Source organism: Anthonomus grandis, chromosome 22 (assembly GCF_022605725.1).
Source record: "Anthonomus grandis grandis chromosome 22, icAntGran1.3, whole genome shotgun sequence".
Classification (NCBI taxonomy): domain Eukaryota; kingdom Metazoa; phylum Arthropoda; class Insecta; order Coleoptera; family Curculionidae; genus Anthonomus; species Anthonomus grandis.
The window spans coordinates 24,865,641-24,878,256 of NC_065567.1; the positions used below are offsets into that span (position 1 = coordinate 24,865,641).

Genomic DNA, 12,616 nt, shown 5'->3' on the forward strand with positions numbered 1-12,616 from the left:
AAAGCCAAATGTCTTGGTTGACTCAGATAATATGGATGAATATTTTACTGTCAAATGTAAAGAGTCTGGCCTAGATAATCTTACATTATATATAGAGTAGTTATATAGTTTGTTTTTAATGAGAATGATACAACTTGGTTAATGTTGTACCAATTAATTAAAGTATTAAGATCATTATGAGGTTTTGAGCAGTCATTTATTGAGTTTAGGATCACTAGCATAGAGAAGTATTTGTCACACACATCATCAATCAAAATATCAAATAAAAGAGAGCCAAGTACTGACCCCTGATGTGGAAGTATTCACTTCAATTCCACCGATGATGTAACTGTTCTGATAGCCATCAGTTAGACTGAATAGCTTAAGCTTATGCAACAAGCTCTACGGATCTAGTTTATTAAATTATTATATCTGATTTTCAGCTAGTCTGTGTAGGTTGGTTGCTGTGGAGTGACTCTTCAATGATCCTGGATGGTTTGTTCTACAATCAATTAAATCCTGATTCTTCTTTAATCTGTTTCTATAATAAAAATACATGCTAAAGTCAAAATCCCAGCACTGACAAAATATAGATCACATGAGTCTCTAGGAGCCAGGTTATAGATATAATGCATTGCTCTTTTTTGTAACACAAAAAGTGAATTGAAGAACATGAGTTCCAGAAGGAAATCCCATACCTTGGTTGGGCTTCAACTAATACAAAGGAAACATTTCTTGTCACAATAGAGCCAACCTCGAATCTCACAGTTTTCACAGCATAACAACAAGAAGAGACAGCAGACATTACCTAATTCAAAAAAGTCATCCATGGTTCGTTAAGATGCTAATTTTGAATCCAGGTTGCCTTGCCAGGTAAACTCAGTATAAATTCCCAAAAATTTGCACTCATCCAAGTTTTTAATTTGAGTGTTCCCTATATCAACATTTCCAATATTACCTCTCAAATGTAGGATACTTATTGTTGCAATATCAAGCCATTAGCATCACACCAAAGTTTAATATTCTCAATATCTATCATTTGCTTCAAAGGGACAGGATCCTTATGATGCCAGAAGACCCTTATGATCACAAAACACAACCCTGTAGTAAGATATAGCACTTCAAGAACCTGAAAAACAGTGTTATAGCTCAATTTGGTTGTTTCAAGAAGGAATTGGCTCATTTAGAGTAGTAATAAATTTGAAAATAACTTAACAAGTAATGTTAAATTTAGTTAGCATTATTATAAAGTTTCACTTGTTTAGGTTTAGGGTACTTAGCTTAGTGCACAAGATGTGTTCAAATATGCCTCCAGAACAGTGGATCTTTGCTAAAATAAGTTGATTTAATGGATTTGAAATCATATCTGTTGTCCTTTGCCTTGTAGTAATGTATGTACATACTTGCCTTTCTTTTAAAATATCATATCAGGTCGAATCAAGATGAACATTCCCAAAAAAGACATTTGCTTCAGTGTATTTTGGAGGCCTCACTCACCAGGAATCTTTCTAGAGGGTCAATCTTTCACCAATCGACGTTATATTAGTCTATTGAGAGGCTGCCGTACTGCTGCTGCTACTGGTAACAGAAACCGGAGTTGTTTCCTATTATTACGTCATGTTTTATTAAAAATTATGTTCTTATATTAAATTCATTACCATACCTTTTTAGTTATAATAAAACTAATTTAATAATACTTTTTATATGATTTGAAACGGAATGTAAATTATTTATTGTTATGAACTAACCTAGCACAATTGCGGGAGTGTCTCGCCGCGCCGGTCTCACGCACCAGTCCGTGTATACATAAGAGATGTTTAAACTCCCGATGAACATAAAGCATTATACATATTTGTTATATGTTACACATACCGATCTCAGATATCAGAAGAATTACATAGATGATGTAATCGTAATGGCGTGACGTCAAAAGTTAGTTGAAAATAGTTTCGTTGTAAAAACAAATCGGGTAAAACACCCAATTGTTGGCACTCGACCAAATATTGGCACCCTTAGTAGTTTTCTTTGAATAAAAAAGTCGAATTCAAATTAATTTAAATTCTAAGAAAATAGACAAATAGCAGGCAACCCTGCCCAATAACCAGACTTCATTGTTCACGTTGTGTAATATTGTTTATGGCTTTAGCCGGTAAAAGTGTAGTGAGATGATGTGAATTCTATCAAAAATTAGCGTCAAGGTAAGAATCTGTTTGACAATTATGTAATATTTTGGTACTTTGGACAGAAGAATTGCCTGTAGTATTGGATTTATCATTTTAATTAGCATTCTAATGATTGGCACCTCCTTTTTATCACACTATTTTGATTTAGTAATTTACTTGCTTTTATAATTTTAAAATGTTATTTGAGGTGGCTAAAAAAACTGTATTAATGTTTGTAAGAAAGGAAAATTAATATTAATATAAGGGTGTACAATATTAATAATAACACGTGTTTCGTTCTTTCTAATGCATCACCAGAATATAAATCAACGGGCAAATTATGTCTAACCTTTAATATTACACTCCTACCTTTTTTATATCTACTGTAACTCCGACTTTGCATTTTTTCTGTAAACTTTTCAAATTTTTTCCTCCTTATAAAATCCCTTAAGTGAAATTAATCTACCTAAATTTGTATTATTTCTAGATGGGAAAAATTACAAAGAAAAATAAAAAAAATGCTATTAAAAAATATAGTGAAGAATTAATTCAGAAAGCTTTGAGCGAAATTAAAAACGGCGCAACAAAAAAGTCTGTGGCCAAGAAGTACCGATTGGGAGCTAAATTTTCCAAAGCTAGACCTGGTCCAAATACTTATCTGACTGAAAATGAGGAAAAGCTGCTCGTAGCTTGGATTCTCGAAAGTCAGAAAAAAGACTTTCCAAGACGGAAAATTGATTTACGGATATCAGTGAAACAGTTTTTAGATGATGATAAACGTCCAAATCCATTTAAAAATAACATGCCAGGTATCCTTTTTCTTATTCCTTTACACATTTATTTTAGTTGATTTTATAATTTATAATAACCTGCATATTATTTTTAGGTGACCACTGGTATAGGTCATTCTTAAATCGACATCCTATTTTAACTCATCGCACACCAGAAGCAGTAACAAGTGCATCATCTAACGTTTCTGAAAACGATATTAAAAAATGGTTTGGAGATATAGAAATGTACCTAAAAAGTAAAGGATACTTTTCCATTTTGGAAGATCCGCGACGAGTGTATAATGGTGATCAGACATGTTTTTTGTTTTGCCCAAAACTTGGAAAAGTTCTAGCAGCAAAGTCTGAGAAAAATGTTGACAGGGGCCAGGCAAAGCAAAATCTAACAGTAATGTTTAGTTTTTCGGCCGCAGGGGATGTGACTCCGCCTCTAATAATATTTCCCAATAAGAGAATATCAAAAACTTTATCAGACAGTGTTCCAGATCACTGGGGTATTGCCTCCACTGAAAATGGCTGGATGAAGTCCGAAGTTTTTATTGATTATATCAAAGAAATATTTCATAAAAACCTTGTGAAACAGCAAATTTTATTTCCAGTTATTTTATTTGTTGATGGACATGCAACACATCTCACCTATGAGCTTAGTAAAGTGTGCAATCAGTTGCAAATAATTTTAGTGGCTTTATATCCCAACTCAACAAGAATTATGCAACCGGCAGACGTTTCTTGTTTTAAGCCGCTAAAAACATTCTGGAAGTACGGAGTACTAAGCTGGAGAAGAGAAAATCCATATTGCCAATTAGGAAAACATCACTTTGCTCTCATATTGGATAAAGCACTAAAAAATTTAAAGGGCGAGGCTATAGTCAACGGTTTTAAAAGTTCTGGTTTGTTTCCGTGGAATCCAGAGAGTATTGATTATTCTAAATGTCTCGGTAAGAAACAAAGGGAAATTGAACATCTAGAGGAAATTAAAACCGTCAAAAAAATCGACTATGATTTATTTTGCAAAATGCTAAATACTGATCTTCTTCAAGAGCTTGAAACCGGAAAAGCTGTCGAAAATCATAAAAATTGTAAACATTTTGACATTTTAAGAAACATTTACTCCAAGCTTAAACCATCCAGCGCTTTAAATATCTCTATAGTAGAAAATAGTCTTATAGAGGTTGAGCAGGAAATAAATGAATATGAAATAGGGGTTGCAGAAATTGAAGAAAATGTTCAATATCTTGAAGAAGAAATACTTAGCATGCCTGTAGTTTTTGAAATTGCTCGGATGGATAATAATGATGAATTTCCTGAAAGTGATGAAATATTAGAAGACAAATATGATGATCATGATGAAGATGGACAATCGATAAATTTGGAAAATATTAAAATTAAAAGTCCTAAAAAAACAGAATCTAAAATCTCGAACGAAGATGTTTACACACCTGAAAAGAAGAAACCAAAATTGATTATATCTCAAAATATCATATTAAAAAGTGCAAATGACTCCGTGCTTGAAACACATAAAAGTGATGATAATGTGGATCCTGTGCCGAACGAATTAAATATAGCACACTACTTAGAAAAGCCTAAAACACCTGAAAGAAGCGGAAAGAGGACATCTACAAGAACATCATTTGTTTTAATTTCCTCTGACTATAAAAAAAGTCTTCAAGAAAAGGAAGAAATAAAAATTGAAAAGGAAAAGAAAAAAGAAGAAAATAAATTAAAAAGAGAAGAAAATGCATTGGAAAAGGATAAAAAGAAGAAAGAAAATGATTTAAAAAAAGAGGAAAACAAGCAAAAAAGAGTGAAAAAACTACAAGCAAAAAATAATATAACAAAAGAAAAGGACAAAGCTGTAAAAAAATTAAATAAGTCTAATTACTCAAACATTTTTTCAGAAGCGGGTCCAAGCTCTCAAATAAATAATATACAGGTTGCAAAAAAGAAAGAAACCCATGTCAGAAATTTATTTGAGAGTGAAAGTAAAGAACAAGAAGGCACTGTAAAATTGAGTCCATTTTGAGTCAAAATACCATAACAAAAAATGGATTATGCTTTATATGTACGTACAATATTAGTATCATTAATTTTGGTGTAAAATGTTCAACTTGCACCAGAAATTATCATTATAAATGTTTAATGAAACACGAGATATATCATGACAACTTTGTATGTAAAAGTTGTGATTTTAAAAATAAAACTTCATAAGTTAACTGCATGTTATTGCCCTATTTTAGTTTAAAATCATTTTTTGTTTTTTTTTTTTTTTATTTTGTTCTGTGCTAAATTTATAAACTGGATGACTGTTAATTTAGTTAGTCTAAATTTTTAACACATAGGGTATAAATAGTACAGTATAAGGGTACACAAGGCATAAATAGGTACATTTCTCAATAAATGTTTCTTTTAAAATTTGTTTCGCTTTTATTATTTCAGGTGAAATAGGGTGCCAACAATTGGAATTTTTTTAGTGCCAACAATTGGCTCTAAGGTGCCAACTATTGGAAATTTGCTAAATTTGAGAATTTTTGCAGTTTCAACTAATTTTTGATAAATATTTCGAGTTTTTTTTGTTATTGTTTAACTTTTTAGAGATTTTTATTTGTCAAAAATTGTGTAAAGTGTCTCTATTTCATATATTTTTTTTCTTATGAAAAAAAACTTGTAGCTATCTCCTTAAGGTGCCAACAATTGAGTAGTTTACCCTCTATTTTTCTCCCATTAGGATTTGGCTGATAGACGTTCTTGGACATTGCGGCCCTATGCATCTTAGGTGTACCTAAGACGTATTTTGCAAAAATCAAACCCTATGCGAAGGCTTTACTTGTGTTTGGTAAGCTGACCTTTTTCATTATTTATAAGCGAAAGCGAGTTTATCTTAGTAGCTGCACTAATTTCAGATTTTAATACCCGTTGTTAATTTTCTTCTGAATACGCATGCGTGGGCAGCTACTAGTTGTGACAAGTCCAAAACCTAATATGTATCCTACCTTTGTTGCCATATGTCTTTTTTTAACAACATTTTTAATGCATTTTTTGGGACTTTTGTAATCTCTAGTAAGTCAACGTGATTTATTAAAATAAAAAAAAAAATTACAGGTCCTTCTTGGTCTCATGCATTTTTACTGACATAAATCTATGTTTGTTTAACACATTGTTAATACTTACTTAAAAAAATACGTATTATTCTTATAACCAAAAAAAGGGACGGTATAGGTAAGCATCCATATGTTTCCCCCACCACAATCATAGTATGGTTTCGACCATTTGCCATCCTCATAGCGGACCGCAAGTATTTCCTCTGGAATTCGCACGTCATGCGCAGTCGCATTAAATCTGTATGATGTATAGCCTGAAAGGAAAAAAAGCAATTACGCTCAATAATAATAAAAATAAAAGGAAGGCTTTGTCTAAAAGGCGTGTCTCATAAATGCTGCAGAAAATTCTGAAAAACTAGAATAATGGCAGATTCCATAGTTCTATTTGCCAAAGTGAGGAAGCAGCTAATAGCCGACTAACCCGTAGTTTTCTTAATTCTCTCTTGCCTGTGCATCCGAATTATTGGCGGTTAAGTGTAAAGGCCTTAGTGAACGACAATTATATTTCTTCGAGCAAATTTCGACTCTAATGAAATTTGGAACTTTCCTAGTCATTTGTTTTTGTATCTTAGGGTGGGAAGTCGGACCTTATTGGGCTAATAGTTAGAAAATTAACTCCCATAGTATTAATATACTCCCAAAAAAACTTCACTGACATGACAAAGAACTAAAAGGAATTCCTCAGTCGCACAGATATTTTTAATTCTTATAAAGTCCTTATTAATTAATCTACATTTACTTTAATTTCGTTGTTAATTGATGCAATTAAAGATTGGATATTACGAATAGTCTTTGGTGCAATAGTGAAAAAATACCACTCAAGGCTTAAACTGAATTTTTAACTGAAAAACAAACACAGAATACCCCGAGTTCCGATTCAAATTACGCCAGAAGAGCCTCTTTGTCCAATCCACATTTTGTGACCAGCGAGAGTTTATCCACAAAACAAATTTAGTTAAAACGTGTACGCCAAAAGATGGAATTCCTGTACTTTAATTTCTAACGAATACTCGCTCCATTGTTCTTTTAATTGGAGCCCCTCAGTTTTCGAGGAAGCACCGTTTGGATTTGACTTTGTCATGCTTTTGGCTTAAATTTCCCATTAAATCGGGAACTTTTTACCCGCCGAGGAATATATTTATTAAATTACAGTAAACAATCATTCCAAGGCCTCTCTTAATTGGCATCATTTAAATAAATGAGAGGACAAAAGTCAATATCGCAAACCCAACAACATTTTCGAATTTACCCGTGCTTTGCACGCCATTGAAATAATTCTCACCCGAATATTATCCACTTCTCGCCCTCAAAAGCTTAGGAGCTAATATACCACCCCCGAAACTAACTACTTAGACTCCCATCAATTCAAGTTCTCCTTTGCTGCTTTTGCAAATTGTTTCCCTAAGAAACTTCAAATCGGAAGAACTAACAAACGCGGAGAAAACCCGATTAAAATCAAACAATGCACCAGGGCGGGAGAAAATGGAGGATATTTAATTGTGTATGGAAAAGTATTATTGTCATTAGAATCTGGATTGTTAAGTAATGTGCGAAAATAAATGCCACTTTTATGGTGTTTTTTTCCAGAAAAATCTGTGCATTTTTTCATATTGCCTCTACCTAAGACAATTAAAAAATATATTATTAAGATATGAGCCGTTCAGAACTAAAGTGGATCATACCCAGTAAAAGCGTGTCTTCTCAGAGCCATAGTGAAATATACACACAACCAAACTTATATGGAATCACCTTGTATTAATACGAAATATTTTAGTAAGATATTTTTTGTTGCAAGCAATAAAAAAGTATTTACTCTCAAGGACAGGCAGATTAATAATAAATAATAATGTTTTACCTAGCAGTGTCGATTTTACTGTTTCACTTGCAAGTCGCATCAAATTTATAATTTATTTATTTTTGAAAACTAAACAAGAATGCCATACATTGGGCTATCGGAAGTTCAGAGGGGAAGAATTATTGCTCTGGCAGAACAAGGCATGTCACAAAGGCAGATAGCTAGAACGGTGGGGATTACACAAGGTGTTGTTTCAAAAACATATTCAAGATTTCTGGAATTGGGAACCTTAAAAAACAGACCAAGGAGAAGTCGTGAAAGAGCAACTACTGAAGGGCAGGATCGCTTTTTAGCTCAAATAGCAAGAAGAAATCCCACAACATCTCATCCAGAGCTTCAAAGGCAACTTTTACAAGCTACGGGTGTGAGTGTTTCTGTCGAAACTATTAGAAGAAGACTTCGCGCTCGGGAATTATTTAGCAGAAGACAGTTAAGGGTTCCAGAACTTTCAAGGCAACATAAAATTGACCGTTTAAATTAGTGTTTGGAGCATGAAAATTGGGATATTGAAAATTGGAAAAATGTCTTATGTTCGGATGAAACCAGAATAGGACTACGATCCGATGACCGGTGGATTCGCATTTTAAGAGGTAGAGGGAGACAAACCTATGCCGAAATACCAAGGGGGGTACTGTAATGTTTTGGGGTGGAATTATGATTGGTGAAAGAACTCCTTTAATTCCAATTCGACAAACCCTAACAGGTCAAAGGTATGTAGATTTGGTATTGCAACCTGTAGTTAGGCTCTGGCGAGGTGGTTTTGGCAATTTTTTTTTATTTATGCAAGATAATGCCCCTCCACATATCAGCAGAGTTGCAAAATGTTTCTTAGATGAAACGGAAGGTATTGCCGTTTTAGAGTGGCCTTCTTGCTCACCGGATCTTAATCCTATAGAGCACTTATGGGATAAGATAAAAAGAAAGATTAGAGCTCGCCAGAATGCTCCTGGTAACACTGAGCAACTTATTCAAGCGGTTTTAGAGGAATGGACAAATGTTCCCCAAGAAGACATTGACAATTTGATAAATAGCATGCCTCGTCGAATTCGTGCTTGCATCGATGCTAGAGGTGGCAATACTGATTATTAACATTTAATTTTAAATTAACTTTCTTGTTAAATTGTCATATTCAGAAAAATCATTTTTATAGAAATCTACACTTTTTGTTTTTTGTTCTATTATTGTGAAAATTGTAATCAGTTTTATTATTTTTTTTAATAAACTTGGTTTTGAAAAAGTGCCCTTTAATCCTCAATGACCCTCAAATTCCATTTTGCGAAATTACTGGGTGATTCCATATAAGTTTGGTTGTGTGTATATTAAAGTAAATATATAAAAATACACTTTAAAATAAATATATATTAAAGTGATGTTTTTCGGGTAAAGTTTTACGAGAGAAAAACACTATTTCCAGGCGATCCAAACACTGTTTAGAAAATGCAGTGATGATATAGAAAAAGGTGGAAAAATCGAATTCTCAGTGATATATCCCTATCTCAGTCTAAGAATTAGATAAGGATGAAAGTAAAATGATGTTTTTCGGGTATAATTAGACACATTAGAAGAGAAAAACACTATTTCTAGTCGATCCAAACACTATTTAGAAAATGAAACAATGGTGTAGAAAAAGGTGGAAAAATCGAATTATTTTATAATTCTATGCACTTGAACTTTAAAATATTTATTAAATATTAGGAGTTTTAATTAAAACTGTATTAACCGCTAACTGAATGTGAACGCCTAATTTCTAATAATTATTCTAACATGCCGAGCAATTAAGATGAAATTTTTATTTAAAATTATGCCCTTACTACCTAAAATAGTTGAATAATTTTTATTTGACGTTTAAATTAATACTGTCAGCAAGCTGTAAATATTTTTTTTAAATTTCAGACACCTTAATTAAACTCATGCAAAAACTTCTTAGAATAAATAAATAATTAATTAAATAGTGGGGTCTAACCTTAACCCTCATTTAACAGCCTTACCTCCTTGAAAAGTCATTGCTTACATAGTTAAGCCTACTATCGATTTAAACAAATTTTTGGATTTTCAATCTGACAAAAGTGGGCGGAATTTTGGCGCCCAACATGTGGCTATGTCAAATGGACGAATTTTCAGACAGCATATATTGATTACGTAAATTAGATTAGTGCGATGTCTAGATAAATTGCGAACAGAGGTGCCAAATAAATTAAAGAAACTTAATAATTATTAATGCCAAGTCACATAGCGATATTAAGGGTCAAAACTTCTTATTTCAGTAATAACTCAAAAAGTAAAAAAGATGGTCCATTGCGGGGTACAGGTTTTTGTAGGAAATGTAAGCTACTTAAACCACTGGTAAAAGTACACTTTCACTACCTACTTTATAAACGTCAATGATTCTTTGACGAAAATCATGGAATTAATTCCAAGGTTTTTAATTATATTAAACTTTTGATTGACAGTTCTCGAAATATAGCTGCTTAGTAAAACACCCTGTATATTAATTGTGGTTGTATTATATTGGGTGTTTTATTAAATATTGGGCACCTATCACTTCGGGCCCTTTCATTATCCATTTAATTCTTTAATAATTAAGTCATAAGAGTATTCTCACAAAAAAACCGAGAGTGATCTTCATGCGTCCCCGGTGCAGGCGGGTAAATCCAAAATGATCATTTGATACGTTTTCCGGGCCATTACTTTACACCACCCTCCTGTATTTTGGTCGCAATTTAGCCTTGACGCTTGACCCGGATATTTTCAGGGCGGTTGTAATGCCGTTTTTGACTAAGCTCGAAAAACAAAACGACCCTTCCGACTCGTCTCCTCGCTGACAAAAACCTCTAATTGCGTTTGTGTCGCGGCAAAACCCTAATAAAGATATTCCAGCAGCATATTTAATTGCTTTTTAAATGATGACCTCCACCCACTGCCCTCTCAGTTTCCCAGTTTTTCTTGACGAGTCTGACGGTTAACGTTTGTTCGTGGCTTGGAGGCAACTAAATATAATGGAGAAATTATTTAAATTGAGATTGTTTAAAAATTTAATATATTTTTCATTTCCATGATAATCTCTGATATAGCGAGGGCTACCTGTACAATTAGGATAGTATTATCAATTTATTTACCTATTACACCTATCAGATGAAATGGAGCAATGTGAATTTAAAGTAAAACGTGTACGGAACATTGATAACTATTTGTGGTTATTATATTTGGAAATGTCTTCGATTGATATAAAATCGATGTGGAACGATTTTATTAGAGGAAGTGCTCTTCCAATTTTCAACTTCATAATTTTAATAGATTTAGAGATTTGAGCATTTTGTGCCTAGAATCATTATTTCTTAAATTCCAAGGCAAATTTCTTCATTAAAAAATGTTGAAATAGGTGCCATATAAACTGCGTCCAGGAATTAAAAAAAAATTTTTTTGATGAAATTAAAATTTTTTTTTTTCGGTATATACAAAGGGAGTGGTACCGAGTCAAAGTCAAAAATTCGTAAAAAAACAATTTCATTTCTGCACGAGATCTTAATTTTAACGCTGTCAAATGTATTGAAATTTGTAGGCATAAAGGACTATATAGGGTGCCTCCGATTAAGTCGGCACTATTGGTATCTTTGTTAATATTTAAGATACAGGGTCGGTTAAATTAGCAAACTAGTAGGATTTTTTCTATTGATTAAAATGGTGAAAACAGAAAAAAAATTGAACATCGCGTTTTCGAGAAAATGTGAAAAATGTTTTTTTGTTAAATGGAATCCTCTGTATATTTTTACATAAATCAAAAGATAATAATTTTCTTAATAAAAAAGTTTATTTACACTAATAGCCTAAACCTAAAAATAACAAAGTTATAGCGATATTATTAATCTTGTCAAATTTAGGCAAGTTGGAAGTGTAGAGAAAGTGTAGTGTAAAGAAACTTTTTTATTAAGAAAATTATTATCTTTTGATTTATGTAAAAATATACAGGGGATTCTATTTAATAAAAGTACATTTTTCACATTTTCTCGAAAACGCAATGTTCAATTTTTTTTCTGTTTTTACCATTTTAATCAACAGAAAAAATCCTACTAGTTGGCTAATTTAACCGACCCTCTATCTTAAATATTAACAAAGATACCAATAGTGCCGACTTAATCGGAGGCACCCTGTATAGTAATATTAATTCATGTCTGTATACTTTTTGGGCCAGATCGGTATACAGGGTGAGTTATTATAAGTGAACAAAAGTGACTAAAAAAAATTCAAACTTCTCCAGAGGCAAAAAAAAAATTTTTATAAAAAAAGTGTTTCGGCGAAAAGACGCATTTTATAAAAGATTTGACATATTTGGAGATATTTGGATTTTTTACGTGTTCTGGCATTTTCAGTTGTTTTGGAATTTTCCGCCACTTATTTTTAGTTCACTAACAGCGAAAACGGCAAATTCAATTTAAAAATTACAGAACTGCTGTTTACGTTTTTCTTTTAATATAACATTACGCCTCTCTTGAACAGGCTTTCCATGTTATCAATGACCAACAGATAAATAATTTCTGAATTCCGCAACATAAAACTGCGAATTTCCAAAAATCATTCAGCTACGTAGCCATTAAGTTATGAAATAAACTAGCGGAGGAAATAAAAACACAAACATATACATTTATAGAGAGTGTTAGTGTAATTTATTGACCAAACAAGGAAATATTTTGTGATTTATATATTTTAATTTTTTCTTTCTTTTTTGTATTTCTTGTT

At 32.4% G+C, this 12,616-nt stretch overlaps 1 protein-coding gene across 2 annotated transcripts in view; it reads right to left on the reverse strand.

Annotated features, from left to right (window-relative positions):
- LOC126748682 (probable G-protein coupled receptor 158) overlaps positions 1-12,616 on the reverse strand; it is a 288,292-nt gene that overhangs the window by 170,202 nt on the left and 105,474 nt on the right. For both annotated transcript variants that reach the window (XM_050458061.1, XM_050458062.1), the window contains exon 2: positions 6,098-6,281. In XM_050458061.1, coding sequence (XP_050314018.1) covers positions 6,098-6,281 — 184 coding nt within the window. The remainder of the gene's footprint in view (positions 1-6,097; positions 6,282-12,616) is intronic.